The sequence below is a fragment of the Musa acuminata genome, unplaced genomic scaffold (genome assembly GCF_036884655.1).
Source record: "Musa acuminata AAA Group cultivar baxijiao unplaced genomic scaffold, Cavendish_Baxijiao_AAA HiC_scaffold_1035, whole genome shotgun sequence".
NCBI lineage: Eukaryota > Viridiplantae > Streptophyta > Magnoliopsida > Zingiberales > Musaceae > Musa > Musa acuminata.
In genome coordinates this window covers 45,801-60,472 of record NW_027021249.1, presented here as the reverse complement: position 1 = coordinate 60,472, position 14,672 = coordinate 45,801, and the positions used below count along the sequence as shown (strand labels likewise).

General features: G+C 39.0%; 3 protein-coding genes across 6 annotated transcripts; 2 read left to right on the top strand and 1 right to left on the bottom strand.

Moving 5' to 3' along the window:
- Positions 1-63: 63 nt before the first annotated feature.
- Positions 64-1,453, top strand: LOC135665686 (uncharacterized). Its single transcript, XM_065177292.1, has one exon. It carries the CDS (start codon positions 322-324, stop codon positions 1,315-1,317), a length of 996 nt encoding a protein of 331 aa, XP_065033364.1. The 5' UTR covers positions 64-321; the 3' UTR covers positions 1,318-1,453.
- A 1,146-nt stretch (positions 1,454-2,599) lies between these two features.
- On the top strand, positions 2,600-7,138 carry LOC135665687 (probable serine/threonine-protein kinase PBL19). Of its 4 annotated transcripts, none has more exons than XM_065177296.1 (6): positions 2,600-2,738; positions 2,885-2,986; positions 3,401-3,833; positions 5,424-5,684; positions 5,874-5,996; positions 6,478-7,138. In XM_065177296.1, the coding sequence occupies exons 3-6, from the start codon at positions 3,459-3,461 to the stop codon at positions 6,985-6,987; spliced, it is 1,269 nt and encodes a 422-aa protein (XP_065033368.1). In that variant the 5' UTR covers positions 2,600-2,738; positions 2,885-2,986; positions 3,401-3,458; the 3' UTR covers positions 6,988-7,138. The 4 variants fall into 4 exon arrangements, with proteins under 4 accessions (XP_065033368.1, XP_065033366.1, XP_065033367.1 ...); XM_065177294.1 differs by having other exon boundaries at positions 2,885-3,104; XM_065177295.1 differs by lacking the exon at positions 2,600-2,738 and having other exon boundaries at positions 2,812-3,104.
- A 1,626-nt stretch (positions 7,139-8,764) lies between these two features.
- Positions 8,765-10,592, bottom strand: LOC135665685 (BOI-related E3 ubiquitin-protein ligase 1-like). The gene is made up of 4 exons (XM_065177291.1): positions 10,417-10,592; positions 10,193-10,281; positions 9,749-10,095; positions 8,765-9,666 (listed from the first exon to the last, which is right to left on the bottom strand). Exons 1-4 carry the CDS (start codon positions 10,455-10,457, stop codon positions 9,160-9,162), a joined length of 984 nt encoding a protein of 327 aa, XP_065033363.1. The 5' UTR covers positions 10,458-10,592; the 3' UTR covers positions 8,765-9,159.
- Positions 10,593-14,672: the final 4,080 nt, after the last annotated feature.

Genomic DNA, 14,672 nt, shown 5'->3' with positions numbered 1-14,672 from the left:
GTCGGGAGTAGGCCTGCTTTGGGAGATCCGAGTAATCAGACCGATGACTCGAACGAGACTACGTCGGATTTGGGACATCCGGGCATCTGTGTCAGTGACTCCACTGAGGCTACGCCGGGTTTGGGACATCCGAGTAACCGGACAGATGGCTTGACTAAGGCCACGTCCACTTGGGAAAATCCGAGGATTCATCCCGATGGCCTGATCGAGACTTCACCGGCTTTGGGAAATAATATCCATACCAATGACTCGATCGAGATTTCACTGGCTTCGGGAAATAGTATCCACACCAATGACTCCACTGAGACGACACCGGCTCTCATGGATAGAGACTTTGTGCTGCATTTGGAAGGCGAAAAGCATCTGGTGGATATGATGAAGCAGAGCGGACTCGAGCGCGGGGTGGGATGGTTCGCGAAGGGCGATAGTAGTCCACCTAATCATCTAATTGAGTTGTTGAACCTCTCGGCTTTCCACAGTGGAATTCAAGCAGTTTTGGATTTTGACGATGGTAGGAAACTTGAAGTCACGGCTTCTGGACATCAAGTAGTGCATATCTACGACGACAACAACCACGCCCACCCCTTGACTCTTGCGAAACCTTCTTACAACTGGGGGATGCCTTTGGTGACACTCACTGCATTAGCAGTCACTCTTCGTTCCGCGCGTGATGGTGAGCTCGAATCGCTCCTGCTTGGAGTGAATGAAGGGTTCGTATATGTGAGGCTTGTCGAACGGCACTTGGATGAGAGAGGGTTGTGCAACATGACCGACGCAGCGACGAAGTTATGGCAGGGACTCGATCTCCATCATAGGTGGATAGACATGGATCTCCATGGGTTGGACTTAAGTGGCAAGGACCACATCCGACGCTTAAGAGACGAGAGCGTGAGTGAAATCCTTGCAAAGAGAAACATTATTGAAGACAGGAGCCCGCGAGAATGGCCGGAAGATATCGTTGCACGCAGTTGCATGTACCGAGCGTGCAGTACCATATGGGAAGGCTACGACGACAGATATCAGATAGACGACAGCTTGTTTAAGTGGCTGCGAACTACCATTTCCAACATACTGTGGGCTTGTCTCACCAATCTTCCACGTGTTATCGACATGGAATGCGCTTGCACCGAGGCTGAAGTGAGGGAAAAGAAGGTTAGGAAGGCTGTTGTAACGCTTGGCAAGGTGAAAGAGATTCTCCAGTTGCTTGGAGATGAGACAGTGGCTGGATCTTATCCTGGGAACAAACAGGACATCGATGAATGGTGCAGGTCCCAATCGACGACTCATCCTTCGACCTCTTCCTCCAATGATGCGTGATCTATTTTCTATGGCCCACTAGGTATGGTTTTATGCTATCTAAGCCTAATCCAAGGACCAGTGCGGAATTAAGTCAAGTATATTCCGAGAATATTCCGAGAGTTTCTTATAGTTAAAGAGCTCCATCATATATAATAGCAGCACTAATTACTTTGACGTGGATGAATTTATAGTATATGTTCTGAACATTCTTTTGCAGTAATCATAGTTCATGCCAGCTTTCATCTTACCATGATTTGACATGTCACATCTGATCCTTAAGACTTTGGGGGGGTTCAATGTAGTTAATAATACGAGGAATAGAATTGTGGAAGACACTATACTATTTTTGTTATTATGGAATATTATAATCCATAGGCAAAAAAGTTATGAGCCTAAGATGTGTGCTTATGTATATATATGAGAAAGGAATATTTTTCTATCATCATCATCTCTGACGAGTCATTGGGCCTCTAAGCTCGCTCCTCTTCTTTTTTTGAAGGGAAGCATCATTCAATTATTACGTTAAACACAGTTATGTGTAATATCATTTTAGTAGAACATTTATATAAATTTTTTGGTTGATAAATCAACCAAAAATATTTATCAACATTTCTGACACACGATTGGATACCAAGATATATGAAGATAGCAGCGATACAGAGAATCTCCCCGGGGATGTTTGCATGATTTTAATGAATATATCTTTTCTTCAAAATAATTAAACAAACATGATAATAAGTTGCAGAGTAAGAGTATTATTAACATATAAGCCACACGGACACACTGGTTATGAGGATTAAGCACGCCATCTCCGAGCCTTGGACATCAACAATGGCGGCTTGGGTGGCCCAGCACAGCAGTACCTCGCCTGGACTGGTGCTACGTCGAGACAAATGGCACTGTACAATCACGGATCTCATGGCAACTTTCGTTCAATCTTGTAGTGGCAACGCCCTCCGGGTATCATTGTCTGCTTTTGCGACGATCCATGCAACTCTGACAACAGTGAAGACCGGTCAAGTCAACTCGGGTAGGACGACTCTTCCTCATCCCGTCCAATTATCTAGTGGTGTCGCCGGTGTCGTAGATTCTTTTCCACTCCGTCCTGCCCTGCTTGCTCTCTCGATGGGAGGTTGTGTCGTCCTCCTCCTGGACTTTTGCAGTCAAAAAAGTAGAGTCAACTTCCAAAGCATCGAGAAGACAACCCCGAGGACCTTTGTGTCATTCTCTACGGACGATATATAGAGGCAGTCACACGGTGAGACTGTCGCCTTCTTTTGGCTTCCTACCTAACTCACCGTTACCTTAACGCCAAGAATCAAACTTGTACAGAACTACTGTTATTTTTATCGATCGTCCTTGAAAGAAGTCATCTTTGAGATTTCGTTACGTTCCATTTTCCGTTCAACCAAAGGGGATGAAAGGGATGGGAGAATGAGGTGAAGAAGCCCGCCTTTATTGAATGCTTGGGTAGATCGGTAGTCACGGGAAAGGTCTCTCCTTTGGAGGTCTTTGATGGCCACTGAAGTCTTCGTAGAGACCAAAGGAGTGGGATTTGACATGGTTTCAACTTTTGTATATGCAGCGAAGAAAGTGATGCCTTTGACTGAAGGGTCTCATACGGGCGTGTGGTCGAGGCGGAGACCAAATCGGAGCAGGCGAGAGAACATTTTGGTTTACCTTCGAGGTTTTCAAGTCTCCCACTCCTGTCGATGCCCTTACTACTGCGCCTGTCCTTTCTCTTCCTTCGCTTGTGTTTGCTTGTCCCTTTCGCGATTGTATCCATCGCTGCCCATGTATCCTAGGTTGTCCTCTTTCCTGTTCCGTCACTTGGATTACGGCTCTTTCTTTTGCAGAAGTTGTTTTCTTTGCTCTTATTTCATCCACTTTCTTCTGGTATTTCTTCGTTCAATCTTATCTTCTTCGCTTCTCCTAAAAGATGCAATTTTGCTCGGTTTTCAATCTTTTCTTCTTCTTTCCGTTGCTAAACGCTCCAACTTTTTTTCCTTTTCCTTTGCTTATTTTTCCTTCTTTTTTCTCATCTGTTTATTTTCCAAACTTAGTTTGTTAAAATCAGATTGTAATCTTCCGTTGCTCGTAGATGATATAAGCATTGCTAAGAGTTGTTGCAACTTGAAGCACACCAACTGTTCGGAAGAATGGGGTGCCTATCTTACTTCATGGAGAAACACTGGTTCAGACGGCAGCAGAGATCGGAGCCCAAAGCCAGCTCGGCGACGGTCTGCCCACCGTCGTCAAACGGATCCGAGGAGTCGGTCTCAAAGCAGAGGAGTGAATCCTCGGGCTCAGTCGCCTCGTATCGAAGCATTCCTGACTTGTACGAGGAGAGGGCCGGCAACTTGCGTGTTTTCCAGTTCAAGGAGCTGAGAAATGCAACCAATGACTTCAGCAGGATGCTGAAGATTGGGGAGGGTGGGTTTGGAAGTGTGTACAAAGGATCCATCAAGCCTCTGGATGGGAAGGGAGATAACATCACAGTGGCGATCAAGACGCTTAATCCGAACGGCTTGCAGGTAACTTTTAACTTGTTGAATTATAAGCAAACAAGTCATTCTAGATGATGCTTTTAATGTATCCATACTGTCACACAAACCACGTTTGATTGGTCACTTGCAACGTGGTTATAAGTCAACTCCTAGGCTGTCCAATATGTTAGATTATATGGTCTAATTTGACTGAGTAAGATATATCATATGTGTAAGATATATCACAGATCTGATTAGATTCTGATTACGATTATCAGTCATCAGAAAGGAAGTTGAATTATAATAAGATTTCTTAGGAGATGAATAGGGACTTAGTTCTAATAATATTCATAATTCTATACATAATAAGGAGATTTAAATAATCTCAAAGGAGAATCTACTTTGAATAATTATGCGATGAAACTTGATGATATTATTTTGGATATCTTTATAGTAGTTTAGGGTTGTATATTCCACAGGGATGATATTAGTTCATAAATCATTTTCAGTGAATACTGAATATATTAATATTTCACTCAAAGGTAAAATATGAATGACATCAATAGTTCATTATATTTTCGAAACTCAAAACATTAAATGTTGTTTTATATTTTATAGTGATAATTTTTTCTATATACTCTTATGCTTTTAGTATCTTTGTATTCTCTAGTTCAAATTATTCAAAATAATTAAAGCATGTATATTTTACATTGGTGTAATAGACCTTAACTTAATATAATTTGTTGAAAGACACGCAGAATTGATTGATAAAAGCACTATCGAACAAATTAATGAAATAAATACTTAGGAAAAATTTAATATACTCAACTTAATGTTCGTAAGAATGATAATTGCAGATAACATAAATACTTCATTATTGTTTGTAACTAGCGCACAAGAATATTTAAGGGCTATAAAAGATAAATTTAAATCTATTGATTAATCATTGGCTGATATACTAATAAAAGAATTGATCATGACTCAGGACGATGGCACTCGAGGGATTCAGGATCACTTCCTTAATATGGTTGACAAAACTGTGAAACTTAAAGTATTATAAATAAGGATTGAAGTACTTTAAATTTAACATATAACTTTTTACACATATCAATAGCGAAAATAAAAGATCCATGTAACTGATCCCAAATAGTTGGAACTTATGGCTTTATTGTTGTTGTTGACAGGCTTATATTTTGAAAGTAATTATTGGCTCCATGATTTCATTGCCTTCTTTGATGTTAGTAAAATATTGATGATATGCTTCAACTACTTGAATTTATGTTATATTTTTAATTTTATTTTTGAGACTTTGAGCTCTTATAGTCTTAGAACGAGAGAACCGGCAAGAGGAAAAATCTAGTATCTATCTTGGAGATACTTAATTTAACTAAGTTTATAGTTGAAGATGACCAAACACCTTTTAAAAAGGAAATCCAAACAGTCTAACAAAGGGTCCAATTAATGGTGGTAAAAATTGCAGAGTCAGCCAGGTCAATCACTAGATTGTCATCAGAGTCTAAAGTCCAATTATAAATCTAGTGCTGAAGTTGCATCTATTAGTTTAATTGGTATGAATTACTCCACTTGCTTTACTTATGTGCACCACTCATTCTTTCTGGGTGTTCCTCTACTTTTTAGGGGCATAAACAATGGTTGGCAGAAGTTCAGTTTCTTGGAGTCCTGGAACACTCAAATCTTGTTAAACTCATCGGTTATTGTGCTGCGAATGGTGAAAGAGGTGCTCAGAGACTGTTGGTCTATGAATATATGCCAAATAAGACTCTAGAGTTACATTTATTTAACAGAGCTTATCCTGTGCTGCCCTGGAACAAAAGATTACAGATTGCCTTGGGTGCTGCAGAAGGATTGGCATACCTGCATGAGGGTTCAGAAGTTCAGGTATTATTCTACATACTAAATACCTGTTTTTTTTACTCATGTTGTTTCCACTTATTCGATATGAACTTCTTCATTATTGGTTTCTTCAGCAATTACTAATATTCTAAGTTCAGGAACAAAACTTAGATTAACGGGTGGTTTTGCATAAGTTGTTCAGATGTTTAATCGCAACTTTCCTTAATTGTACAGGTGATTTATCGTGACTTCAAAGCATCTAATGTGCTACTGGATGCAGAGTTTAAATCAAAACTGTCAGACTTCGGATTAGCAAGGGAGGGACCATTAGCAGGTCACACTCATGTAACAACAGCGGTATGCCGGCTTTAAACTGTATAATAAAGCAAGTTTTGTTTCCATAATCGTGTAATTTTTCAGGATGGTTGCTAGCCTTGAACTTCACTTTTCCATGAAGTCATACTTATTTTGTCCACTCTAATTTATTAAGCTCTGTGAACTTATAGTTCAAGTTGTTGGTCGATGAGATACAAAATAATTTACGATAAGATGACAGTGGAGTAGTGTAGGAATTCATGGATGGTAAAGATGACATTGCCTAAATCATCTTGATGTCCAAGGAGGGAGCTGAAAAGATCGAAGAGAACATACCCAACACTCCATCATTAATTAGCTGCTGTTCCATCATTTATACTCAAAACTGTGATTTAGCTCTTTCAGTTTTGCTGTTTTATATATGCAAATTGCATTTAGCTTCTTATCATTAGCTACTGTAATTTCGGCATCTAATCACTTGTCACTATGTCAAATGATAGGTTTTTGTTTTCTGTGGTACCAGGTAATGGGGACATATGGTTATGCAGCTCCAGATTACGTAGAGACTGGCCATCTCACAGCCAAGAGCGACGTTTGGAGCTTCGGTGTTGTTCTGTATGAGATCCTGACCGGCAGGCATTCTTTAGAGCGGAATCGACCGAAAAATGAACAGCAACTCTTGGATTGGGTGAAGCAATTTCCTGCAGAGAGCAAGAGATTCAGCATGATAATGGACTCCCGACTTGAAAACAAGTATTCTCTAAGAGCTGCTCGGCAGATCGCCATGCTAGCCGATGCCTGCCTATCCAGGCATGCCAGAGAACGTCCAAAGATGAGCGAGGTGGTGGAGCGCTTAAAACAAGCAATGCAACACGAGGACTTGGATGGAGAAGAAGAGTATGTGGAAGAGCGTTCTCAAACTCCCTCAGAAGCTGCAGACAAGACAGTAAAATCTGCCAGAAGACGAATGCTTCACCTCATCAAATTAGGGGAGAGTGCAAATGTCGGTGGTAGAAGAAGATTGCAGCTGTGAAAGAAAGGTTGGGGGATCAAACTTTGAGTTTGTTCTCATGTTCGTATGGTTCTAATGCCTCCAACCTTTGTCCAATACGTTACTACTAGATGACTTTGTTCAAAGTACTTTTTCTTTTGTATTAGTTATTAGAAATGCTGAGAATTAGATATGCGTCGGCACACAGCATTTTGCGTGGGGTTTATATGTAGAGCATGTGAGCAATCCCGACACAGACATCAACCTATAAATTAGGTGAAAGATGACGTTTCCATGCACATAATGATGCAGCCTTTTGGTGCCAGAATAAGGAATATAAACCGGCTGGCAGCCATCAATCTGCCGACTAATAATGCAGCAGCACGGCTGCGCCGGCGGCAACGCCCTGAATTCTTCGGGCTTCTGCACGGTTCCCTTCCTCGCTATCTGGCATGAGATATGCCAAATATTGGTAAGATCAAACTTGTGTCTCAAGGATCACAAGTTTTATCTTACCAATATTTGGCATATCTCATGTGATCCTTAAGACATTTGGGATTCAATGTAGCTAACAATATAGGCAATAGTTTTGTGGAAGACACTATGTTATTACTTGTTACTATGAATTATAGTAAATTTATGATCAACTTTGGGCCTAAAATATGCATATGAGAGAAATATTTTTCTATCATCTCTAACAAAGGATTGAGAGAGAGAGAGAGAGAGAGAGAGAGAGAGAGAGAGAGAGAGAGAGAGAGAGGAGTCTAATAGTATACAGAGTCCAACAATTCATCTCAAAGCATACAGAGAATTCCTATCAACATTTACAATCTCTTTTAAGTTGATCCCCAAACAACTTATTGCTAAATTGATCCTTCCACGATTAGAGTTCTATAGCAATCAAATCCTTCCATCTTTTATGATTAGTTAACTTTTTTTACTAATTTGACAAAATCTGCATGCTATCCATGTGACATAAAAATCATCAATATAAACAATTTCTTAAAATCTTAATTTCCTTCTTCAATATCAAAACCTTCAAATTCTATTTTTTATTTTAATTAATTTAATTGCCGACTAATATGCCACATCGAAAATCAGAATCAATTCATAAATGAAAAAGGAAAAAACAAAGCTGATAATAATAATAATTATTATTATTATTATGTCTCATTAGTCTGCTAATTGTCCATAAATATAGATGATGAAAGAATTTGATTATCACAAAACTACAAAAAAAAAAATTAAAGACACCCAAAATTAAAAAAAAAAATCATGATGATTTATCTACTATAGACAGACATACATACATGAAAAAAGCACCAAAACGTGATAGACAATGCTGGTAATTAATTAACCTTCATATATGATACATATATAAATTCACACTCATAAACATAAAAAGGAAACGGAGAGTAGCGGTCCGGTTTGATTCGGAACTTATCCGGGTTCAATTGCATTACTGTATGCATATGATTCCCTTGGTTCATAACTAAACCGGGTTCAGTCTGACCACCAAAACTAAAGCAAGCTGGTTGGGCCGGTTCATATTTTTCTTTATGATCGAACCGCTTAATTTCAATTTAATTTCTTCCCTTCATTTCTCTCTAATATCTATCTCGTCTATATCAAAATTATTATGTCAAATACTTAAGATATAAGCTAGATTTCTAATCATCATGCTCCACAAACATCTAAATGTCACTGACGGCCAGAATTATATGCATCAGACTTCCTATCTGGCACACACTACATACCGCTATTGAGGTGGACAGCCATGTGATCACTGCTCACCAAATCACGTGTTGAGGTGGCGCGATTAAATAAGAGGGATGACATCTAAGCTATTTAAAGCAAGCATACAGTGTGCTGCAGGTACACCAGACACCCGCGGAACACCTGCTCGCAGTCACGCGATCGCGAATAACTATTTCATGCAAATTAATAGGTACAACTTTGTACAAAATTTAAGCTTATCCACGTAATCCAAACAAAAGAATTTATGTTATATGGATTGACCCCAAACGCAATAATAAAAGAAAATTGAAGTGTAAGGAAATATATGAAAGCGCAGCCAAAAAGTCACCCCTTTCTTTTTAATCTTCTTTCAGGTTTTTATTACTTTTTTTTTGGATTTTTTTTTTTAAGGTCTTGTAATTTGGACGGCTGATGATGGAGTTGATCGTGGGGGTGAGGTGTGGAGATTGGGGGATCTCAGGAAAGGAAGACTCCGACGCTTCCGGCTCTGGCACAGGCGCAGACCGGGCACAGCTCGGCGGCCGCTTCGCAGGCGTCGCAGAGGCAGAGGTGGCGGCAGGGAAGGAGCACCACTGACGCTCGGCGCCATCGGCATGTCCGGCATGCCACCTCGTGCTCGACTCGATTCGGGTCCACGTAAGCTGACTCGGCGTCCTCCGCCGTCGGTGGGTCTCCGCACTCGCCACCTGCCGCTGGGGGAGGACGCGCCGCGACCGCCTGCTGCAACTGGGCGTGCAGGGCTGCGGCGGTCGCCTGGTCCGCCATGGCCTTGGCCTGCCACGCCATAGATTCGGTGCGCAGGCGGCCGAGGCGATCCTCGAGCTCGGCGCGCCTCCTGGCTTCACGCTCCACCTCTGCCTCCTTCTCCCGTAACCGCCGCGCGGCCGACTTCTCCGCTGCGCTCAGCAGAGCACGGTAGTGCCTCTGCCGTCGCTCCGCCAACGCCCGCCGCAGTTGTTCTCCCTACAAATGTAAATAAAGGGGCAATTTTTCCTGTGTCTCAGGAGGAGAAAAAGGAACAGCGGAAAGAAAGAAAAATGGGTACCTTGGCGAGGAGGAACTGCTCGATTTCGTTATTCTGATGGTTGATTTGTGCGGCGAGTTCGCTGGAGAAGAGAGAAGAACAGGAAGAAGAAGAGGCAGGGGAGGAGGAGAAGAGATTGAATTGCTTCGGGCTCCGGTGGTGTTGCTTGTCCTCAGAGGCGAGACCAAGACAGGTGGTAAGCACGGAAGGCTGGTGTATTTGGTGCTGAGGAGCAAGATTTACAAGTGCTGGAGAGCAGGGTTGTGCTTGCAGCGAGATGAGGCTAACAGGGTGATTCTGCTGCTGAGGCGGCGGCGCCAATGGAATGCCGGCAGCCTCCCTACTTCTCTTCTGCGCATTACCATTCGCTGCCAACCAACAAGCCCATCTCCATCTCAGACATCGAAGGAACAGATCGAAATCGACGAATCCAACAAAGACAAAAAGGAGGAACCTTTATCTCACCTCCGTCGGTCACGAGCACCGCCGACTGGCCGAGGAAGCCAGTCGCGACCTGCGGAGCAGACTCCATCTCTTTCCTCTCCTGCTCCCTTCTGCATCAATTCCACAAGCCATCAATCACCCCCTAAAAATCAGAACTTTACACCAAATCCGTAACAATCGACCGCATAATTCCATAAAGATTAGGACTTGGGCGAAGAATTCATCCGAGGAGAACGGAAAGGCACCTGAGCACAAAGTTGGATGGGTATTGGGCTTGAAGTGCCATTCGGTAGAACGAGGAGAAAGAAGAATCAGCGACAAGAACCAAGGAAAACTTCTCCTATCTCATTTCCAACGCTTCTCCGCATCAAACAGGAGGTGCCTCAAAGACAGAACGGCCTTCTTATGCTCCCCCCCTCCCCCACCCCCTCCCCCTCTCTCCCTCTCGCAAGCACTTCTCACGCACACATGTATATTATAGACAGAGGGAGAGGAGGAGGGGGAAAGATAATAGAGCTGGATGTGCTGGGCTTCTCTGGAACGAGGAGTTGCTAACCATAATTAACACTAATCCACTCTCCTTAATTGGATTCATTTGTGACTAATCCCTTCCATTCTTTTTTATTTTATTTCTCTTCCTTCCTTTTTCTTTTCTTGAATTGAGTTGATAGCTTTTGGTGGTTGTTGGTTGTCAATTGTTCGGACACTAATTCCTCCTCCTCCTCTTCCTTCTCTTCCTCCTCTTGGAGTCTTTTATCATTTGGTGCTGCTTATTTTGTGACTGACCTTCCTTTTCTTTTGCATCTGTTCTCTCTCTCTCTTTTTCTCTCTATCTTTTTCCTTGGCTTTGAAGCTTGGTTCAAACAAAATCAACAGCTTTAGCTTGTCCTCCTCCTTCCTTATCTTGGAACATAAAAATTGGTGGTGGGATTCACCTCTGCAACCTAACCTGGGTTGGTTTGCCAGATACTCCCCCCCCCCCTCCCTTCCTTTTTTTCTACCACTGACATGGTTACCAGATAGCCAAATTGACAAAGATGAGACATGTAGTATTATTATCCTATTCCTACATTGAATGGAAAGGATTTCTCAAGCTTTGTGAATTATGATATGTTTTGCAGATTTATTTTTTATGGTGCCCTTATTTTGGATTTTTTTTCAAAAAATAAGTAGCAGAAACATAATTCAATGTTGACACTTCAGGTTTCAAAAAAGAATTATTGTGAGATTTGGAACTCTCATTTTTGGTAAAATGGATCTAGAATAAATTTTATCTAAGAATTGTTTTCTCATTTATACTTTATTAGGTTAGATATGTAGCTTTGATACAAATCTCATATTAGAATTATTTTCCCATTTATACTTTTTTTAAGGCAGATATCAGAATATATACATATAAACATATGAAAATAATGCATATTTTTTCCATTTGTCTGAAATGACTATAATTCGGAAAAAAAATTCAGAAAAAAAGTTTTCTGAAGAAAAAAGTCATTTGATGCTTTTTTTAAAAAATAAAAATCTATTTAATTAGCTGTAGGTAAAGTAAAGTAGTTTCATAAATAGGATGCTTTGTTTCAATTGGAGAAGAAATAGAAGAAAAGTAGGTGCCTGATTTACTTATGATCTTCTTAGAATTTCAAATCATTGACATTAAATGCCTGTTCAAACCTTATGAGAAGTCAAATTATAGCATAAATGGATTGCTATTGTTTAGGAAGGTGTGTAAAAGATTATGTATTTGCAATTGATTTCAAGAAAAGAAAACTCTGCAGTGCTTCACATCCACATCAAAAGTATATGCTGAAGGGGGGATATCAGATACAGTCTCCACTGAAAATTTTATGTAGACAAAATTGTACTAATAATTGGTCCTTTATTTGAATTCAATGTTTTCTCCAGAAACTATCATCTGTTGAACATTTTCCCCTTTTTTAGAAAGGAAGAAGGAACATCTCATGCTTGACTTTATTTATGAAATGGTTCATCATAGTCAACAAAAGCATTGGTTGAATTTATAATGGCAAAACAATGTCAAATTTGACAGCCAAAAATCTAGAAAACCAGCAATATGTTTCCACTTTTTATTCTGCCTTTTACATCATATCCACCCCATTCCTTGTATAAGCAAGCCTTGCTTTAAATATTACCATTCAATCTTTTCTAAAATTTAACTTACAAAATTACATAATGGTGCTGAGCTACATATATTTGCGATGATTTATCAGGAAATATCTCAAATTTTAAGATTTTATTAGATAAACCTCCTTCTTTGAAATTTGTAAAATACTCTTAAAAATTAAGACAATTGTTAGATGTAAAATGACTCAAATTAATTTTGATCCATATGTCCATGTGACTTGGGCGATTTATCGAGAAAAACCTTAAACTTTGAACTATTTTTTTTTTAATTATGATATAGCATATATCTTTTTATAAATTTCTGATAATTGTTTGATGGTCAATAGTTAGTGAAATATATTAGTGTAATACGGTTCAAGATGAGTGTATGATAATAGAACATGTCTTCTGACATATCAATTTTCTTTGTTATTGTAAATCTTTCAAGTATTAAGGCATATGTATAATTCATATAAAAATCAAATACTAGTAAAATGGATGTAAATTTACCTAAAACAAGAAATAAACATGAAGACATGTTAGGATATATAAAAAAAGAGAGTAATATATCATTTTGAATTAAATTATGAAAAGATAGACAATTGGCATGAGAAGGGAGAAAAAGATACTAGAAAGAGAAGGCCAAAGGATGGAGATTCTTACTCACCATTAAGCATCTAATCCCTCCATTGAGGAGCGGTCCCTTTTGGTACATGTCACTACCAAAACTACACACACAGCAATTTGGCTTCCTTTTGTGAACTCAATAATTTAGCATATAAGAAAAGAAAGGGCATGGAATTCAAATTTTAGCTTCATGGAGATTTGATAGCTACATGGAAGAAGAATTTCTAATAAATTCTCCTTTGCTTGTATCTTACTTTTGTTGTTTGATGGAAGAGGTCGTCCTTGGTGACTTATTAATCTTTCAAAACAAAGGAATATATTACGAAACTTGATTTAATCACCCAAATTTTTTTTTTGTAGTGATATGATTCTATGATGGTATTCATATGTATCTTAAGATTTTGTTCAATGTCACTATGTCTACAAGCTTAAACTGCAAACAAAATAAATGTTATAATTTATATTTTGAATATCTTCCTCATATATATATATATATATATATATATATATATATATATATATATATATATATATATATATATATATATATATATATATATAGAGAGAGAGAGAGAGAGAGAGAGAGAGAGAGAGAGATTAATGGATGGAAAACCTTTGAATTCCATTTACACAGGCGAAGAGAATACTGCAGTGGAAGGTAATGTTTGAGTTGTGCTGATTACTAGTAAATTTTTGAAGTATTCCAATATTGATTTAAGGGTGTCTTTAATGGCAAGCATTTGTTTGTGTGATTGGATATTTCTCATTAATTACAAGGGTACATGGCCACCTAATATACTTATTGGTCAAGTAATTCACATGCATTACAATAAATGAATACACATATAATGGTCCAAAAGATTAAGAATAAGTCATAATATATTTTTTTTAAAAAAAGAAAGTGAGAGATTTTGATCCTTGTACCCCTTGAGGCACATAATTATGAACTCCCATTCTATTTGATATAGGAGTGACAACAATAGTAATAATAATGATGAAAGAAACCTTTGGTAAAAGGGGAAAATGAATTGAATGAGATCATTAGTGTCCTCTATTAGTTTTTAATAGTTTATTGAGACCGATGCTGTTCTATATCTTTGTAATCATTTTGTGTTAAGTAGTTAATATTTTTTCCTTTTTTTTATACTTTATTTATTCAAACCTTATAAGTCTTCAAAATAGTATAATGAACATAAACATCTGTTTTCTTTTTATGATATGGTATCTCTCGTTGGATTTATTATATGATGGTGATGCAAATCTAATAAGAGATTGAAAAGGTTCCCTCACTATTAAAAATGTCGATTCAAAACACTAGCTTTACAAATAGGTCAAATTACAAATGGAAACATGTATCTTATCAACTCAAGAGAAAAAAAAGGGACCAAACTCTGAAAGATTACCACCTCTTTGTTCATTGATAATTATATATTAGATGGTGGTAATTGAGTCAAAGCAGGAGCTTCCATGGCCACTTAAAGCCAAAGACAAGCTTGCTAAGAATACAGAGAGGTATGACATCGAGGTAATGTGTGGGGTTTGTTCTTTGTCGGCTTATCTTCCCAACAACATGTGTTGGTGGCAGTAGTGATCACATTTCACACCTCAAATATGAGTCCCCATTGCAACCATTTCCCATCTCACCACCATTATGTCAAGGGGTTGGCCAAGACTTGTAGTTGAGAGAAAGGTAAACATGGTGGGCCTCGGAGAATAAAAACATATGCCAACCTCATCATGACTAGTTGAATGG

Excerpts from the sequence above, each read along its gene's own strand:
- LOC135665686 (XM_065177292.1), top strand. The coding sequence starts at position 322 with ATGGATAGAGACTTTGTGCTGCATTTGGAAGGCGAAAAGCATCTGGTG.
- LOC135665687 (XM_065177296.1), top strand. The coding sequence starts at position 3,459 with ATGGGGTGCCTATCTTACTTCATGGAGAAACACTGGTTCAGACGGCAG. Across the intron at positions 3,834-5,423 it reads TTAATCCGAACGGCTTGCAG|GGGCATAAACAATGGTTGGC; the intron begins GTAACTTTTAAC and ends TCTACTTTTTAG. Across the intron at positions 5,997-6,477 it reads ACACTCATGTAACAACAGCG|GTAATGGGGACATATGGTTA; the intron begins GTATGCCGGCTT and ends CTGTGGTACCAG.
- LOC135665685 (XM_065177291.1), bottom strand. The coding sequence starts at position 10,457 with ATGGCACTTCAAGCCCAATACCCATCCAACTTTGTGCTCAG. Across the intron at positions 10,096-10,192 it reads GGTGCTCGTGACCGACGGAG|CGAATGGTAATGCGCAGAAG; the intron begins GTGAGATAAAGG and ends GTTGGTTGGCAG. Across the intron at positions 9,667-9,748 it reads AGCAGTTCCTCCTCGCCAAG|GGAGAACAACTGCGGCGGGC; the intron begins GTACCCATTTTT and ends TTACATTTGTAG.